Consider the following 20,159-nt stretch of genomic DNA (forward strand, 5'->3'; position numbering starts at 1 on the left):
TACCCTGCAACAGTTGTTAAAAAATGGAACTACTTTTAGATATTATCTCTATGGGCTCCAAACTTAAAGAATCCTATTCTTGGGCATCTGATATGGGAAATTCTTAATTTTTTGAGGGTGAACTCTTTGATTAAATTTTGGCCCAACCTTTTGGTCCCATCTAGTCAAAGTCGCTTCAATGCCCTGATGGATATATATGTGTGTGTTTCCTCTGAAGATTAAAAAAGCGGTCGAACATATGGAGAAAGTTTCTTAAAGACCATTATAAGACTATAAAATCCATTACAAGTCATGACTATGTTTAATACTTTAAATTAATGAAACATACTTTTTTTTATGGAATAGTTGAGCAAGCAATAGGAACCAAACTTAAGATGTAGTGCTGCTAACACACGCTGTAACCACAAAAATGCAATTCTAAGAACAACAAAAAGAGCCTGATTGTATACATTGGCAAGTACTATGATAAAAATGCTATCATTAACACTTGCTGTAAGAATTAAAAAAAAAAAAAAAAAATTCACAAAGGGCTAAAAGTTAAGAATGAGAATATATATTCCTCTCTTCAGAAATTAAGTAGCTCTCTCCCTCTCTTTAGAAATTGGGACTCTAAAGGAGTTTACAAATGTGATGCGGGTTAGAATCCAAAATCTCACCTATTGTCTCTCTAGAATTCAAAATCCCACCTTGCCCATAGACTACAAAGCCTTTGGTCACCTCCTCCAACACTGCACAGACCACTCCCTTCTTTCTCTAGGCCGCCAGCTCCACGCTCGCCTCACACTCCTCGCCATCTCCCCTCGCCCTTACCTTGCATCCAAACTGCTCTCTCTCTATGCAAAGTGCAACTGCCTTGTCGAAGCCCGCCTCGTTTTCTCTCTCATCCCGGAGCCCAACCTCTTCGCCTTCAACGCCCTCCTCATTGCTCTCTCTCTCCATGATCTCCACTCCGAAACCTGTGAAACGTTCTCTCTCCTTGTTTCTTCCAATCTTCGGCCGGATAACTTCTCTCTCACCTGTCTCCTCAAGTCTGAGCCCTCGGTTTGTCGAGAGGCCCATGCTTACTCTCTCCGCCTCTATCTTATCGATGTCGACTCCTTTGTTCCAAACTCTCTCGTCACCGCATATGCGAATCATGGGCGAATTTGTTATGCCCGCAATGTGTTTGATAAAATGGGGGAGAGAGACGTGGTTTCTTGGAATGCCATGGTTTCTGGTTATTCACAAGCCGGACTTTATGAGGAGTGTTTGGGTGGTTATAGAGAGATGGTGAATTTGTCAGGGTGTAGGCCAAATGGGGTCACTGCAATGAGTGTTTTCCAGGCTTGTGGTCATCTTGGTGATATGATTTCAGGTATGGAAATGCATAAAAGATTGTTGCAGAGTGGTGTTGAATTGGACAATGGTGTTTTGAATTCTTTGGTTGGGTTTTATTCGAAATGTGGGGCATTGGATTATGCTCAGAAACTCTTTGAGAGCATGTTACATAGAGATTCAATTTCTTGGGGTGTAATGATTTGTGGGTATTTTCAGCATGGGAGGTGTCTCGAAGCCATGGGCCTTTTTGAGAAGATGAAAAGAACCCATAGTCCATTTCTCAATCTGAGTACTTGGAATGCAGTGATCTCTGGCCTTGTTCAAAATGCTCAATTTGGAAGAGCTTTGCAATTGGTTAAAGAAATGCAGAGAGATAATGACGTGTTCAGGCCCAACTCTGTAACCATATCAAGCATTCTCCCAGCTTGCTCTTACTTCTCCTCTCTCATCATGGGAAGAGAAATCCACTGTTACTCTATTCGAACCAACCATGATTCCAACTTTTACGTGGTGACCGCTCTGATAGACATGTATTCAAAGTCAGGGAACCTGAATGGAGTTCTTCAAGTTTTTAGAAGCACAGTGAAGAAGAGTGTGGTAATTTGGACTTCAATCATGGCTGCTCATGCATCACATGGCCAAGCCTTGGAATCTCTCAAGCTCTTCTCAGAGATGCAATCACATGGGGTCAAACCAGACCACGTGACCATAACTTCAGCTCTTTCAGCTTGTAGCCATGGTGGATTGGTAGATAAAGGTCAATATATTTTTTCTAACATGGTTAGAGATTATGGTATAGAACCAGGATTAGAGCACTATGGGTGCATGGTTGATTTGTTGGGCCGATCAGGTAGGCTGGAGGAAGCAGCAAAAATGATAGAGAGTATGAAAATCAAGCCAGGTTCTCGAGTTTGGGGTTCATTGCTTGGAGCTTCGGTGGCTTATAGGAATGTGAGGTTGGCTGAGTGGTCTAGTGAGAGATTGTTTGAGATAGAGCCCGAATGTGTAGGAAATTACGTGTTGTTGGCTAATGTTTATGCGAAAGTGGGGAGGTGGGAGGATTCAGAGAGGGTTAGAGGGATGATAAGGGAGAGAGGACTGAGGAAGAAGCCTGGGTGTAGTTGGGTGGAGGTGAACAGAGCGTTGCAGAGCTTTGTGGTGGGGGATAGGTGGAAGCCAAGGTTGAAGGAGGTGTATGGAGTGCTGGAGGACTTGGCAGAACAGATGAGTGATGAAGGGTATGTAGGTGTTGCTTTGGATGAGTTGGATGGGGAGTATGTGTAATGAAGAGTGTGCGTGAGTGCACACAAACACAGAGTGAGAGAGAGAGAGAGAGAGAGACCCAACCCATCACAAGATGGGAAGTGCAAATTGAATTCCCTTTGAAATGGAAAGAACTGCCTTGTGATATTCTTACTTACATTCTATTCAAATTTTAATCTTAATACTGATATTTAAGTTCAAGGAGGATACTGTTATTGTGCAATATGATATAAAGGGAATCAAGATGCAGATGTATGTCTATGAGAGAGATTCCCATCCATTACCACAGATGGGGGAAGAGGGTAAATTGAAATCCATTTGAGATCTAAGATTCTTTGTGGTGTTGTAATCCATTTGATATTCTAATTCGTTTACTGTTTATCCAATTACATTTGAAATTTAAAGTTTGTAACACATTGTTGAAGGTGCATAAAATCGAGGGAAACAAACCAAAATCAGTATCACATACCTTTTGAACAACAACAAATATGTCCATGAATATTCCATTTTACAAGAAGAAAGGGGGCGAAAGCGAATTACAATGATCAAAAAGCAAAATTTATACATAATAAATTAAATTTCTCATCCATTCCTTTAGCCTCAAACCTTCTGGCATACAACCAATTATGAAAGGGGCAAGACAATTGGATATAAAGACTATGTAAAAGAATGAACTCTAAGCCATTTGAATTTCTTCACTCTTCATCAGAGCATTCATCTAGAGAAGAAGAGAAGCTGAAGATGTCAGTTCTAGGTGTCCGATGACCTGTCCCTTCATCATCTTCTTCTCCTCTTACTTCATCGCTGCTTGTCATGGATTGATGAGGAGATGAGAAATCCAAGCATACACCTCTGAATTCAGGATCAGATGGGGAGAGACCTTGAGAGGTCAGTTGGTGATACTCGACAAGCTGGTGAAGACACTGGTTTTCTCTTTTAAGGTTTGCATTCTCATTAGCCAACCTTGACTTCTCAGCCAGAAGGGCCTCCAGTTGAAGTCTCACCTGCCATAGATACAGTCCATACTCAGAAAGAGGAAAAAGATGATTGAATACACTTCTGAGAATTACAGGGCGTCTCTCTCTCTCTCTCTATCTCTCTCTCAAACACAAATACGCATGTGCAAGGACACGAGTCTTCTTATGCCTGAGAGAATGTGTTTGTCATATTCGCACACAGGCACTTGGACACGCTGCACACACACGTGGAGAAAGTGACATTTTAAGACTGAGAATCCCATTTATATCTGAATATGTCTGTTTGCACTCACTTGTGTGTCTGTTTGTGTACGAGAGAGAGAGAGAGAGAGAGAGAGAGAGAGTTTTCAACACAATTCATAAATTTAAGCGAGTTAGCATGGAATGTCCAATCTTACCAGGTCATCCTCCTCAGGTCTTATTCCTTTGGAGAACCCATCACGTAGTCTCTTGTTCTCCTCTTCAAGAAGAACACATCTTTCGCTCAAATAACCAACTTCCCCTTTGATTGACTTCAGTTCCTGTGCAAGTGAGGCAGCTTTTGAAGCCATCTTTGCTGCAATCTGTAGCAAAAAAATTTGAGAAAGTAATTAAGAAGCAAGCAGCAATAACAGATCTATAAACAAATCTAAAACGTTGTAATTTTTTAAGAAATGGCAAAAGCCTTACCTTTCTGGTCTCTTTCATCTTTCCACTCGCGAGAACTTCTGTTTTGATTGGAGAAACATCCTCTTTTGTGGGGCTCTGTTTAGTTTTTATGGGAGATACATCCTTTGATCCTTGTGAAGAATCATCACACCGCCTCTTTGTTAGAGGTCGCTCTATCTCATCTTCTTGGGGTTCGATGTCTCTCTGATACAATTCAGATAGTTTGGGCTTTGATAGTTCATTTGCCCCCTGTTCGGAAGGGTTACTGCATTTATGCTCTGAACTAGTTTTTTTACAAACAATTGGCAATGAAAAATAGTAGAAAGTAGTTAAGAGAAAGAAAGATGGAATTATCACGCATGTCTTTATTCAAACAGATTGAAAGATCTCCTTCCTTCTGATATGATACTGACTCGAGAAAAATCAATATCCTGATAAACTGTGAGATTTACAAAAAGTTTGTATGACCTAATATCTCTGAGATTTAGCAAAAACCTAAAGACCCAAATGTTTAGAATTTCAGCGAAAACCTAAAAGTCCAACTCTTCTTTTCTTTTGAATTAAAGACCCAATTTCTTAAACCACAAATAAATTTAGGTAAAAACCTAAAACCCCAATTCTTGTTTAGCTGGAATTAAATACCCAATTTGAAGCCATGACCAAATTCTTGTTTTATTTGGAATTAAAGAACCAATTACTTGAAGCCATGAAAACTACAGATTTCCTCACCAGATGTTCACTCAAAATAGATGATTACCTGGAGGGCAGCATCGAGGTTCCCTGTAAGCTGAGAGAGAGAGGAACCAATGGAATCAAAACCTCTAAGAAGAAGCAGAGAATTCTCTCTTAAAAGCTTGCTACTCTCTGTATCCCCAACCACCTGAAACCAGAAGAAAAGTTAGACAGAGAAACTTCTCAAAGCCAAAATACTCTCCAGCATAGATCCAAAAAAAATGCTCGGGAGAGAGAGACAGAGAGGTTGGGTACCAAGGCAGGGTTGCCAGAGATCTTCTGGCCTTTCTGTAGAGAGTCTATGCGCCTTTTGAGAGCACCCCAAAATCGTATATCTGATGCAGGACTTATGGAAGGTGTGGAATCAATGGGGTTCACCATTTCCTGCAACAAGAAATCAACAAAATGAAAAGTAAGGAACTGACTGTCACAAACATGAAAGGCTAGAAAACAGGAAACCTGCTAAAACTTACCTTATTGGATTCCAGAACAATGGCCATGTTGAGAGAGGGAGAGAGAGATGAATGTGGGGAAAAGGGGCAAGATAAGAGTGAGAATCAGAGAAGTTAGTGAAATGTTAACGGCTAGTAAGAGAGAGAGAGTGTTTAAAGGTGGGGAAGAGAGAGGGGGGCACGCTCCAACGTTCGAATCTTAATAAGTGGGGCATTTACCTTAAAAAAAGATAAGAAGAAATTATTGACGCCTTTAAAAATGTAGTTCGTAGACATTCTACTCCTAATATTTTATGAGTGGCCGTTTGTATAATGCTGATGATCAAAACAATCAAAATAAAATGCACCTTTAAATAGTGGTTTTAATACTGAAAATGTTTGTGATGGCTTTCAAATAGTATTTCTCTGTGTGTGTCTCTCTCTAACCATCCAATATCGCTCGCTCACTCTCTCTCTCTTATTGAAAACTTTGGTTATGTGCCGAACCGACTTCCAAGTTCTGGCTTTTGGAAATTCAGAAGCCTCATGACCGGCCAGCACACTTTTGTGTTGGATTGAGGTTCTGGAATTCTGCCGGTTCGGCACACTTTTGGGTCAGACCAAATTTTTTTTGTTTCAATCGAACACACTTTCCAAAAGTTTCATCACACTTTGTGTCATACTACTTTTTTTTTTGTTTCTGTCTGACACAAAAGTGTGTTGGACTGGCTTATGGGATTCAAAAAGCCTAATAATCAATCTGACACACTTTTCAACATAAGAGAGAGAGAGTTTTAATAGATATGGTAAGGGTGGGAAATAATAGTTTAGTCTTTAAAACATTAACCTTTTAACTAATACAAAAGCAAAAAAAAAAACATTAATTTAAGAGGGAATTTTTAATTTTCCAAACAAAAAGAAGAAAAATTCAGGATAACTTCAAAAAGACCAAAACATCCCCAAATACATCTTAAAATAGCTCAACTTCCTGTTTGGAATGACTGCGTGCATGCATTATTGGTAACTTGCACTCTTTTCTCACATTCATCAGTAGCAGTAACCGTTATAAGGAGAGTGGGTGGATCATGAATAATTTTTTTATTTGAGTTCCCAAACAAATGGGTCTTTATTTTGAAATAAATGAATTTATAGAGGTTCACATTCAAAAAAAGAATTTACGGAGCCCCTCTCTTCCTCTCTCATGTGATGTTCCTCTCCCAAGTGATGTGTATGTGTATGTGTAGTCTACGAAGATTGTGCTATAAATGGTGAAACCAAAAGATTTTATACTCCCGTAGACAGGCGTATACTTTCCATTCACTCCCCTGCATAAAACCCAATAGTACTTTTAGAACCCTAAATTTTGGGGTAATATAAACTTTCACATAACTGTAATAAAAAAAACATTCTCATATCGAGAAGGAACTCCTGCTAATGCAACATCACCATAACATTACACTTACTATATAATAAACTAGCCATTGTTACACATGAGCTTGTCATCCTGAAGAATTTGGGAAAGCCCAAAGGAAGAATGAGAAAAGAGCAGAACCTTGTAGGAATGTGACCCTTAAACAAGGTGACAATCATGTCCTTGCAGTCATTTAACACGCACAAGTTTCTATAGAAATCAGGTTACCTATGTTGCATGTGTGAAGTTAAATTACATATGTTGAGTGTTTTATTTGTTTGCTCTCTTTTATTTTGGGCCATTGGATTGACTTCTAATCCAAGGGCTGTGAGGTTGTAGGAACTTTCTCTTCAAATGGGTTTTATTTAACTTTCTTTGAGAGAGAGAGTGAAAAACAAGAGAAGGTAAGAGCTCACGTATTTCTTACTGGCCATGTTTTTTCCATCTTGTAGAGAGAGAGTAGAGATATTGGGTCACAAATCTTGGGTATTTTCGGGACCCTACAGCTGACCCTATTTTAAAGAGAGAAAGTATCCATTTGTAGGACCTTTGAAGCTTTGGAGAAAGTATCCATTTGTAGGACCTTTGAAGCTCTGGAGAAAGCATCCATTTGTAGGACCTTTGAAGCTCTGTTTTGGGCCTTATTTTAGATAAGAAAAGCTGTTGTAAATTGGAGTTTTGGAGCCCGATTTCATCTTGTAATCTTCACAAATAAGTAAGTAAAACCTCACACCATTTTCATGTGGATATAGGGTACGATTTGTTACCAGACAATGTTAAATTATTGTGTTATGTGAATGCTTGTTGCTGAATTTTTTATTCTATGTTCTTGTTTTGATATTGTGTAGTTTTCATTGCTTGTTTATATTGATATGAATGCACAATAACTATGAATGCACAACAACTGGTATCATAGCCTAGGGTTTGTTCTTCATTGTGTCTATGAAGAACGGGTTTTTTAACTATTGTGGTTATTTACTGTATTGTTCTTTAAAATAAAAAGGGTAATGGAATTTGAATAATTAAATCAAAGCAACTGATCAATATGGAAAATGATGATGGAAGATTATCTTGTTGGAAAAGAATTGGATAGGCCAATTCGAGGAAAAGAGGTCATGCCTGATGAAATGGAAGATCGGAAATGGGATATTCTTGATCGAAAATGTTTGATAACTATTAGACTATGTATTTCACCATCAATTTATTTGATGTTTGTCAATGTAAAACATCTGCAGAGCTTTAGCAATATTTTGAGCAATCTTCTAGTACGAATAAAATTAGTGCGATGAAAAAATTATTTTTTTTGAAAATGAAAGAAAGTGTTACAATTAGATCCAATGTGAGTGAATTTAATTCAATTTTTGCACAATTGAGGTATTTGAAAGTGAATTTGGTTGAAGAAGTTTTATGTTTGCATTTGCTGAGTTCTTTACTTGCTAGTTGGGATACCTTGGTTAATTGTGATTAATACAATGGGTAACAAGTTTAATTGAATAGATGTTGTGACTTCATTATTGAATGAAAAGACTAGAAAGGCATCCACACAAATGCTTGTTGAGTCAAATAAAGCATTAGCAACAGGAGATAGAGGAAGAACTCAACATAGAGATCAATCCGAAAGATTTAGTATGCATAAATTTCATAGCAGAGGTAGGTCCAAGTCACAGGGCAAGAAGGTTATTTGCTGGTATTGCAAAAAACCTGGTCATACAAGAAAATATTTTTATGTTATGAAGAATAAACAAAAGGCCAAGGGCAATGATGGTCATGCAGAAGTAAGTACAGTTCCAGATGGTGAAGATGTGATTACTTTTATTGTTGCGTGCACACCATTATCCATTGCAAATAGTTGAGTTTTAGATTCTGGTGCTTCATTTCATGTTTGCCTAAAAATGTCATATTTTTCATCCTATACAGATGTGGTTGGTGGTTTGATTTATCTTGTTGATAATCTTGGGCATTGAAAATGTTGTTATCAAGCAATCAGATGGAAAGAAGCATACATTGAGAAATGTGAGGCCTGAGTTGAAGAAAAACCTTATTTCAGCCAGGCAATTAGATGACTCTAGTTTCATAGTGAATTTTGAAAATGGGTCATAAAAGATTTCTAAATGTTGTATGACAATGTTGAAAGGGCAAAAAGATGGGAGTCTCTACATTCTTCATGACATGACTCAAAGGAATGATGCTGCATAGAAGATTGTTGCTATTGCTAGTAAGCATGAGGATATGCAAATTTGGCATAGTTGTTTGGGTCATCTCAGTGAGCATGGTATTAAGGTATTACAAACTCAAAATCTCATTCATATTTCTAAGCATTCATTTTTTTATTTTTGTGATCATTGTGCCATGGATAAGCAACGTAGAGTTAGTTTTGAAAGAAATGAATTTCATAAAAAAAGTAAAGCATTAGAATTGCTTTACTATGATGTTTGTGACCCTGTTAATGTTAAATCTCTTGATGGAGCTTATTATTTTGTCACTTTTTTAGATAATTATTTTAGAAAGTGCTGGTTGTATCCATCGCCATCCAATGATCAAGTTTTTGAAGTTTTCAAAGTTTTTAAAGCCGAGGTTGAAAAAGAAACAAACATATTTATTAAATGTTTGCAAACTGATAATGGTGGTGAATGTTGCTCGAATGCTTTTGATACTTTCTGTAGAGAGACTGACATTCGCAGGGTAAAGACTGTTCCTGGGACACCATAATAAAATAGTGTCATTGAGAGGATGAATATGATCATCATTGAAAGAGTAGGAAGCATGATTTCATAATCTATTCTTGGTAATCAATTTTGGATTGAAGCTGATAATACATGCGCATATTTAATTAATATATCTCCCAGTGCACCAATGAATATTGAAGTGCCTGAAATTTTGTGGAGAGGTAAAAGTGTGTCATATAAACACTTGAGAACATTTGGGTATGAAGCTTATGTTCAAGTGCCCAATGAAAGTAGAGCCAAGTTATGCCAAGTCAAAAAAATGTGATTTTTTTGGGGATGGTGGCGATGATAGAGGTTATAGGATTTGGGATTCTATTGCAAAGAAGACCATCAGAAGTCCAGATGTTTTTTTTAATGAGAATGTAATGTTTGTTGAAAAGAAGCAAGAAGAGCCAAAATAAGAAAGTCTTCTTGTGGATATACAATAACCAAATCTCATTGTTTCACCGACGAGTGCAAGATACTCAAACTCAAGCTCAAGATAATTTTGACGCAAGTGATGTTAGTTATGAGGATGACACTAAACTAATTCAAGATAAAGAAAGCCTACCAGTTACACCTGAGCCATAATTAAGAAGATCTATACGGCCTCACAAGCCCACACAAAAGAATTCTCCTTCTTTATATTATGCTTTGTATACTAATAGTGGCGAACTTGAATCTTTTCAAGTGGCTATTTATTGCCCTAATGCTAAAAAGTGGCATAAGACATTAGAGGAGGAGATTGATGCTTTGCATAAGAATGATACATGGGAGTTAGTAGAATTTCCACATAGAAAGAAAGCATTGAAGACTAGGTCTGTGTATTAAATTCAGTGGGAGGCAAATGGTCTTATGCGGTATACGGTTAGGCTTGTGGTAAAAGGTTATAGTAAACAACCAGGTGTTGATTTTATTGAAATTTTCGCTCTTGTTGTTAAGCGTAGCTCTATTAGAGTTGTTTTAGTTTTTGTTGCTAACTTGAATTTGGAGCTAGAACAATTTGATGTTAAAACTACCTTCTTGCATGGTTGATCTTGATGAAGAAATTTATATGTGTTAACTTGAAGGTTTTGAAAAAAAAACCAATCCTAACTTGGTTTGCAAGTTGAAAAAGGGATTGTATGGTTTGAAACAAGCATTTAGGTAATAGTATAAAAAATTTAATAGTTTTATTATGGGTGAAGGTTATTCTAGATACAATTTTGATCATTGTGTGTATTTCTAGGGTTCATCATAAGATTATTTTACTGTTTTGTTGCTTTATATTGATGATATGCCCGTTACTAGCAATGATCTGAGTGAAATCAAGCATTTAAAGCTTCATATATTCAAGTATTTTGCCACCAAGGATTTTAGACCAACCAAAAAGATTTTGGGCATGCAAATCCATAGAGATAGAAAGCAATGTAAGCTTTAGTTAAGCCAATCTGAATATATATTTCTAAAATTCTTAAGCGCTTCAATATGATTGACTGTAAACTTGTTTCTACGCCATTAATTGCAAAATTTAAGTTATCTAAAAGGGACTCTCCAATGAATGAGGTATATAAAAGTAATATGAATAATGTTCCATATACTTCTGCAGTGGGTAATTTAATGTATGCAATGGTTTGTACTAGACTTGATGTTGCCCATGCAGTGGGAGTTGTTTTCAGATTTATGTCTAATCCAGATTGAAAACATTGGCAAGCAGTTAAGTGGATCCTTTGGTATTTGAAAGGGACACAAAATGTATGCTTGCGTTTTGGGAACTCATCATTGGAAATTGTTAATTATGTAGATGCAGATTATGAAAGATGTCGTGATACTAGAAGGTCTACCACTGGTTACATTTTCAAGGTTGGTGGTGGTGCAGTCAGTTGGATGTCAAGGTTGCGAGATATTGTCGCTCAATTGAAGCTGAATATGTGGCATTGGCAAAGGCAGCAAAAGAAATGATTTAGTTGAGAAGGTTACTTGACCAGTTTGAAGTGAAACAATATAAATATGTTGTGCATTGCGATAACCAGAGTGTTATTCATCTGGCTAAGAACGCAGCTTATCACTCCAAACCAAAACATATAGATGTTGGATACCATTTCATTCGATTGGTCCTAGAGCGTAGAGATTTGCAGGTGGACAAGATTCACATTGAGAAGAACCTTGATGATATATAGACAAATGTTGTCTCAACTGAAAAGAATGTGATGTGTAGAAGACTTTCGGGTTGGATGAAACGTAACCTCGAGTGGATAGAGAGTGATGCATTGGTAGATATTTTAGAGGCATTATAATTTGTCTTCAAGTGGGAAATTGTTACATGTGTGAAGCTAAAACACACATGTGAGGTGTTTTATTTGTTTTTCGTCTCTTTTATTTTGGGCCATTGGATTGGCTTCTAATCCAAGGGTTGTGAGGTTGTAGGAATTTTCTCTTTAAATGGGTTTTATTTTACTTTGTTTTAGAGAGAGAGAGAGAGAGATAGATATAGTGAAAAAGAAGACAAGGTGAGAGCTCACGTAGGGTTTTCTTGCTAGCCGTATTTTTATCATCTTGTAGAGAGAGAAAGTAGAGATTTTGGATCACAAATCTTGGGTATTTTTCAGACCCTACTGTAGGCCCTATTTTAAAGAGAGAAAATGTCTATTTGTAGGACCTTTGAAGCTCTGTTTTGAGCATTATTTTATATAAGAAAAGCTATTGTATATTGGAGCTTCGGAGTTCAACTTCACCTTGTAATCTTTCCAAATAAGTAAGTAAAACCTCGCACCATTCTGTGGTGTATGTAGCTCATGATTTGTGATCGAACCACGTTAAATTGTTATGTTCTGAGAATGAATGTTGCTGGATTTTTTATTTCATATTCTTGCTTTGATAATGTATAGTTTCCATTGCTTATTTATATTGATATGAATGCACAATAGCTGTGAATGTTATAAACCCCTTCTGACTTTTCACCAATCGATGACAACAACCTGTTCGCATAAAAACAAACATACTTGAGTTTACCATGCAAACGAATTTTTGGTATTCACTACTTTGTAGTAGGGGTGGAAATGGACCAGGACCCGACCCATACTTGCCGGGTATTCCTGGTATGGGTCCAAGTTTTGGACTCGTGAGTAGGGTCCGGGTTTAATCAAGGATACCTAAATAGGCTTGGGTCTACGGGTCCTGCTATACCCGACCCAATGGGTACCCGGACGCGAATTTTTAATTTACCAAAGGCCGAAGCCCCAACCCTAAATCATTTCAATACTTTTCATCTTCCCCTAGTTACCCAAACAGCCAAACCCCATCGCCATCCTCCCTCTCTGCAATTCTCCCTCTCTCAGTTTCTTGGGGACATAACTCTCTCTTAATCTCGAATGTCTCTCTCTCTAATCGCCCACTCCTCAAAAATCAGTTCTCTGTTGTTCACCATTGTAGGCTACAAAAAGGGAAGCCCGACCAGACCCCGGACTCGACGGGTATGGGTATGGGTCCAACTTTTCGACCCGACGGGTTGGGTCCGGGCCTAACCGGACCCGACCCATTGCCTCCTCTACCCTATAGCAACTCACAAAACAGAATAAGTTTTTTCAACCAAGCTCTTGCGTAAAAGAAATTTAGAAAATCAGTTGTGTTGGAACTAGATCCTTCTTTGTCTCGTTACTCTATGTAGGAGCAAGAAGTTGATTTGAATTTTCTTGAAAGACGGTACACTCTCTCCCGCTATCTATGTGTGTGGAGGGCGTCTGTATGTTGAATTAGTTGTAGGCTCACAAGTTAGAGGGTAAACACATATTGCAAGAATCAAGGTGGACTCTATTTTTAGAGTGGTTTTAGGGTAAATGATTTTTAAATAAATTATTTTTGGACATTTATCCCTTTCTATTTCTCCATCTCCTTTTCCTTTTTTTTTGGGCGATAGTCTACAAAGAGACCATTTATCTTTTGTATATGAAGGTCATAATCATTATTGTCCCTTAAATTTCAAAATGGGTGGTTATAGGAGTGTCATTGAATAAACACAAAGTTCCAAAAATAATAATTTCTCAGACTTCACGACTCACCCTAAACCATCTAACTTGATATCTAATGAGTGGGAATAATTGTGACCTCCATGTACAAAAGATAAATTAAACATTTTTTTATTTTATTTTAACTTTTTGCATATAAAATATTTTCAAGCTAAGAATTAGATTGGCGTGCCAGTGTTGAAAGAAAGACATATGTGATCTTTTACCGAGGAATAATAATATTTTTTTGTCACCCCTTTCTTTTGGCAAAATATCACTTACAGGTGGTCTTTATTACAACAAGATAAATTTCAAAATGAAATCAACATAACAATAAAATCAAGATCTTAACACTTAATGCTATTGAAAAAACTATGCACTATGCTATGCCTGAGAAAATAAAGATAAAATTACAAGAAACAAAAATAGAGCATGCCGGTGATTACCTCAAACGGGCTTATTACACCCCATACCGAGTCACCAACATCCGATGGTACAGAATCAACGGTTTAGCTTCAATCTCGAACTGGAAAAACAAATTTCGGCTAAATTGAGTATGCACCCTTAAATCTCTTCAAACTCTAACCCCCAAATTTTCTTGGCTTAACCCTAATTTCCCAAACCTTAGTATTTTAGGGCATGAGAGAGAAAGTGGGAGACCTAGGGTTGGGGCGTGCCCTTCTAGAGGCTTAGGAGAGAGAGGGTTAGAGAGAGAAAGTTGGAGAGAGAAGAGAGAGCGAGAGAGTTGTGGGAGAGATAAAAGTGTAAAGAATACGTGGGGTTACACCCTTATTTATAGTGCAAAATTTGGTTTAGGGTTTCTCACAGTTTGCCTCTTTGTTGAGATTGAATATGGACTGTTTATCAGGGTGAGTTGTGTGGTGAGAGATCTGAGCCATCCATTCTATAGATGTGTCATCAATATTATGGAAGGTCCATGGACCATTACCCCCTATCCTTAACCATTTCCCATCATTAGAAAATAAATAAAATACATCTAATTAAAATATTATACTTTCCAATCCATAGCATAATCTTTTACAAAATATTCCAAAGATATATCAAGTCAATATTCTCTTTCAATCTTTGGTCAATATATGGTCAAAATATTCTCATATCTCTATTTGACCACATGCCATATAATATCTTACCAAATCTTTGAGAAAACTTGATCAAAAAGCAATCAACCAAGAGGTAGGGTGTGCCACCCATGTGTGGCACGTGTGGGCCCCCACCCACATAGTACATGGTGGGCCCATGTGCACTATGGGCCCCCATGATATTTTATGTAATTTTAAAATTAATAAAATGACTTCTAAAATATTAGTTGAATTTTAGATTTTTGTAAAATCAATATATTTATTTTTATAAGTCAAAAAATTATAAATAAAATATCAAAAGACGCATAAAAATTTAAATAATAATTCTAACATAATTTCTATCATAAAACAAACATAATTAAATTAATATGATGGGAAATAGATGTATATGGTTTAGAAATTTAATCAACAATCATTGGTTACTCCACCTTCAACTGTGGACTACAGGCTTCACATGTTTTATCGAACCGACCCAGTGTTTTCCATAACTCACAGTCCAAGCAGGGGCTCATTAGCGGGTCACCAAAGTCTGGCCAATGAGCCAATGGATCGCAACTCCAGTTTGTGGATTACAAGTCCTCCTCTAGATACGACCACGTAGAGCATAGGGGTATCTCTCGCACACGCATACGCTTCACCCAAAATGTGGATTTTTGGCTTTTTCGAACGATCTATCGATATACATGTTGTGTGATGGTATATGGATCATGTTTTGACCCTTGTCTCTGTAGGCCGCCATCACACACAAGGGTCACACAGTCCCTCGGCTCACTCTTCTGGGCATGTTCTCCGACCTCATCAAGGGGTAACCTATAACCCTCATCGGTTTATTCTTCATGCCCAGGTAACATGGGTTTTTTCCAACCGACTGACCTAGATTGTCAAGCACAAATCAGTATCTGCAAATACTATTTGCATAGCACGGTCCACGAGGGACCACACTCTCATTGAATTTATGTTCCACTATATCAAATGTTTTTGTTACAAACACTCATAAGGCCTTTAAAGGCCATATAAACCCAACATCTCCCACTTAGCCTTTAAAAGCCTTACATTCTCTCTTCCTCACTTTATCTCATCCCCATCTGTCTCACATGTCTTATAAAAACATTAGGGGCAACCCCCTTAGTCAGAGGATCTGCGATCATCAGATCTGTGGATATGTAGCTAATCGCGATGTCTTTCAATCTCACCTCAGCTCTCAGGTGATAGAAATAGGGTTTGATACGCTTGGAATTCTTATGAAACCGTGGCTCCTTTGATACGCAAATTACCATTGTATTGTCGCAGAAAATCCTTACTGCCTCACAACTCACAGGATTAAAATTGAGCTGATTAAGAAACTCCTTAATCCATACGGCCTTCTTGATTGCCAGGCAGCATGCCACATATTCAGCTTTCATGGTGGATAATGCTCTTAAATCCTATTTCTTCGACTTCTAAGAAACTGCACCCCCTCCAAGCATAAACACATATCCAAATGTGGACTTCGCATCATTTGAATCCGCGAGATAGCTTGCATCTGAATATTCCTCTATTGCTATTTTAGTTCTCCCCTTGTATGTGAGCGCACAGTTCATGGTCCCTTTTACATATTCGAGAATTCTCTTTACTGCTTTTCAATGCTCCTCTCCAACATTGTTTCGAAAACGACGAACCAAGTTCATGACGAAAGACAAGTCAGGTCTTGTTCCCGTCATGGCATACATAAGGGACCCAACTGTGCTCCTACAAGGTACTCTCTCCATGGGATATTTATCAACATATTCGGTATGACACATTTTATTGATGAGCATTGTCTTTTTATCTATTGGGGTAGACATGGGCTTACACATACTCATATCAAACTTTTTCAGTATCATTTTATAGTAGGTTGCCCGGAAAAGTTAGGTAATTTTCTCTCTCCTATTTCTTATTATCTTGATGTTTAATACATATGACGCTTCTCCAAGATCCTTCATATCGAAGTGTTGTGCAAGGAAATTTTTTGTCTCTACTTCTAAGGCAATTGAGCTACTAACAATTAGTATATCATCCACATATAACGATATAAATGCCACATTACTCCCACTGACCTTTTGATATATGTAGTAATCCTCATTATTTCTAGAGAATTCTGCTTGAGCTAGGGTCTCTTGAAATTTTATGCACCAATGTTACGATACTTGTTTAAGGTTGCAAAGGGATTTATTAAGTTTACATACTAATATAGACACCCCATTTTAAATTTGGCAAATTCTGTGGTGTTTTGAACCCTTAGGACTACACTTATCATAGTAAACCCAAATCCATAGTTCACACAACCTACCCTCTGACCCAGAGCCAATTTGCCTAGCCAAAACCCTGCAGATACTGTTTTGACCCAGAATCCTACAAACGCCACATTTTATCAAAAAAATCATTAAAAATAGTAAACAAAAATGCTTTTTGACCCGAATTTTGTTTGAGAGCTTCACAAGAGGCTGAGGAACACACTTGAAGTGACAGATTTCAATTTGGATAACATTTGAGCGACACCAGCCATGTCGCCCAACCCCTTTTGGCCCAAAGTGAAATTTCCTTCAAGGTGTTGATTTCTTGCCCTTTTGTGATGTTTTTTACCATTTTATTTGGGCAACACTAGGCGTGTCGCCCAAGCGACACCACCAGTGTCGCCTAGATCCGTACCCCCAAAATTAGCATTTTTGGCTGGAGGATATGTTAGTTATGGAAAGTTATCCTTCCCAATAGATCTGTGACCCTTATAAAATCACTTTTTCGTGCCACTCAAAGGAACCCCTTTGAGAGAAACTTAGGAAGGAAGATTGAAACCCTAAAGAGACTTCCTCAGAGAGAAAAACCATAACTTTGAACCCTAAGCCTAAAAACCCTAAAACTTTAAATCTATAGGGCACAACAACCCTAATCCTAAGAAACCCTGACCATTTTCAGTCATCTTTAGGGCACAACAAACCTTTGTCCCACGTTCTCTATCACTTCTTTTTCATCAGTTGAAGGTGTCAAGATCCGAGAGATCTTCGTCAGAAGATTTGTCAAATTTTGCATCGTAAACAGTTTTGTGCTCACCATGGGGCGTTTCGAGCTTGATTCAAGCCCCAAAATACGATTTTTATTTGTTTTGGGCGACACCAGCAGTGTCACCCTTGCCTGCGCGACACCCCAGTGTCGCCTAGATCCAAGGCGACTACCCCATGTCGCACAAATTTAGAAGTTTCAAAATCTTCTGAAAATTTTCGATATTGTTTTAGGGACTCTTGTGACTGCTCAAAAAATTTCAGATCAAAGTAAAATTTTTAAAAATGCAAAAAAAAATATTATTCTTGATACAAGTCTATTCTATTTACACTTTTCTGTTTTGCTTTATTTTAATTTTTTTCATTAGAAATATTGTTTTCGCTGCTTATGCAAGTCTACTGTAACCTTATTTCATCAAAATTCATAAGAAAAAAATTAAATAAAAATATAAAAAAATAAATTTTGTAGTGTCGCCCAGCCTGCAAGGGCGACACCACCCTTGTCGCCCAGTTGCAGTTGTCCCAGAAATTTTCTGGGACCCCACATACCTCTTTAAGAGGGTTTTTGCTTCCTGTTCACTAATTTTGAACTTAAAATAAATTTTTTAAAAATACAAAAACAATGTTTTGCTTCAGATAGGTATGTTCTGCTTCTGGCTTTCTGATTTTATTTGGGTTTGTTAATATTGATTGAAATCATGTTTTCCCTGCTTTCACCATGCTTAATTTAACTGTGTTTTATCAAAATTAAAAAGATAAAAAAAAATTAAAAAATACATTGAGGGTATCTTGCACCCCCCCTGAACTGTGTCCCGTTCGAGTCACCCTCGACTAGGGCTGTGCTCGACTTAGCACGAACTGTACCTGGTCTCATTGTGGTTGCTATACCTTCTTAGGGGTTTCTTACCCCTCCATCTATAATGTGCTTCGAGCGAGAGAGCTTCGCCTCAAAGCGCGCATCGCTGGGCACGATTAGTGCCAAGCACTCGTTTTATTTCTTTCTTGCATTGTGTGCTTGCCTGCTTGCCACTTTATTTTTTATTGCGTGCTTCTTTACACATTCCAGCACACACCGGACAGGGAATGCTCAGGAAACCAACAAATGATATTTCGAAAACCCCCAAAATCCGCTTTAATGGTGTGAGGGGAACCTAGCGTTGAGAGTCGAGGCGGTGGGATTCGCGTAACTTTAACTGTGAGCGCCCCTCTGTAATCCTTTGCCTCAAAGCAACTCCGCGTATAGTAGGACCTGGTGAAAATCCTATAACAGGAGGGTAGGACCTATGTGGGGACCTATACCAGCCTAGTCGCATTTCAATAGTTACAAACCCACTCTCAAGCCAAGCCTACTTATAATATTAGGTCAAAAGTTTTCATGTGTTGTGTTTGCTTTTTTTTTTCTGCTGGTTAATCTTAGATCTCAGTTCGGACCCGCTTTTGGTCCGAGCTGAACCTTCTGGGTCCAAGTACAGGCTTGTACCCAGCTTAGCTCATGTTTGAACCAGGTTTCGCCTCGGTCCGAACTTAGGCTCCCCCTCGGTCCGAGTCGAAGGCTTGTTCCTAGTTCATCTTTGATTCAGTCCGGGTCCATACCTGGTTTGATCATCAAAACTCTCTAGGTCCAAGTTCAGGCTTATACCCAGCCTAACCCAGGTCGGAACCAGGTTCACACCCAGGTTCGAACCTGGGCCCCCTCTTGGTCCAAGCCTATGGCTCGCGCCTAACCCAACCTTGATCCAGTTTCGGTCCACACCCCGTCTGATCTTCAAAACTCTCTTGGTTCAAGCCCAAGCTTGCACTCAGCTCAGTCCAGTTCCGAACCAAGCTCACACCCATGTCCGAACCCATACCCACTCTTGGTCCGAGCCGAGACTCGTACCCATCTAGTCCAGGCTCACACCTAGGTCCAAACCTAGATCCACTCTTAATTCGAGCCGAGACTCGTACCTATTTAGTCTAGATCTTAGTCTAGGTTCTAGCATAGGTCTAAGCATAAAGTTGCCTCTAGAGCTAGGCTAGGCTTACCCTAGTTTAGGGTCTGAACCAAAACCGATTGAGTCTAGCAAGTCTAGGTTCCAATCTAGTCTTAGCCTAGGTCTTAGTTAAGGTTTTGCCACTAGAGTCAGGCTAGGTCTGCCCTAAGCCGTCAAGTCTAGATCTCACCCTAAGTCTAAATTCTAGAACCCCACCAAAAGCAATCACCATGTCAATCACTCAAGGTGACTATGATGATCGCTCCACGGCAGACTCTAAGCCTAACCTGCCAAAACCTAGGAACCAGTATGCTGCGATCCCTTGGGATTATCGACAGAACTCAGGTCAATCCATTATTCGACGCTTAGGCCTTCAATTAGAGGTAGAATCCCTAGGATCCACTCATAATTCAGAAATCTACGTGGCCCAAAAAGTCGGCTCCACCTGAAAAACTTTGAATAGTCAAGGGTCCTACCAAGTGTCGTCCTACAGGGGCTTTTAAGAAACCAAAGTAGGAGTCGAGTAAGGGAAGATGTTCATGCAATATCAAACGCCAATTCTCGTCATTCGAACCAAGATAACCCCGAGGTACAGCAACCTCAAA

General features: G+C 38.5%; 2 protein-coding genes and 1 long non-coding RNA gene across 4 annotated transcripts; 2 read left to right on the forward strand and 1 right to left on the reverse strand.

Annotated features, from left to right (window-relative positions):
• The first annotated feature begins 371 nt into the window (after positions 1-371).
• On the forward strand, positions 372-2,984 carry LOC18423594 (Pentatricopeptide repeat (PPR) superfamily protein). The gene has a single exon (XM_006828194.4). It carries the CDS (start codon positions 631-633, stop codon positions 2,599-2,601), a length of 1,971 nt encoding a protein of 656 aa, XP_006828257.4. The 5' UTR covers positions 372-630; the 3' UTR covers positions 2,602-2,984.
• Positions 2,985-3,021: 37 nt separating this feature from the next.
• On the reverse strand, positions 3,022-6,693 carry LOC18423593 (GRIP/coiled-coil protein). Of its 2 annotated transcripts, none has more exons than XM_006828193.4 (6): positions 5,411-6,693; positions 5,193-5,321; positions 4,963-5,085; positions 4,227-4,454; positions 3,956-4,120; positions 3,022-3,584 (listed from the first exon to the last, which is right to left on the reverse strand). In XM_006828193.4, exons 1-6 carry the CDS (start codon positions 5,435-5,437, stop codon positions 3,276-3,278), a joined length of 981 nt encoding a protein of 326 aa, XP_006828256.1. In that variant the 5' UTR covers positions 5,438-6,693; the 3' UTR covers positions 3,022-3,275. The 2 variants fall into 2 exon arrangements, with proteins under 2 accessions (XP_006828256.1, XP_088729824.1); XM_088873698.1 differs by having other exon boundaries at positions 4,227-4,488; positions 5,411-5,516.
• A 610-nt stretch (positions 6,694-7,303) lies between these two features.
• LOC148781016 (uncharacterized) lies at positions 7,304-12,171 on the forward strand. Its single transcript, XR_016060671.1, has 2 exons — positions 7,304-7,494; positions 11,268-12,171. It is a non-coding gene; the product is annotated as an uncharacterized LOC148781016 (long non-coding RNA).
• The last annotated feature ends 7,988 nt before the right edge of the window (positions 12,172-20,159 follow it).

This window comes from Amborella trichopoda, chromosome 8 (assembly GCF_054954075.1).
Source record: "Amborella trichopoda isolate Santa Cruz 75 chromosome 8, AtrichopodaSantaCruz75HAP2 v2.0, whole genome shotgun sequence".
NCBI classification, from domain to species: Eukaryota; Viridiplantae; Streptophyta; class Magnoliopsida; order Amborellales; family Amborellaceae; genus Amborella; species Amborella trichopoda.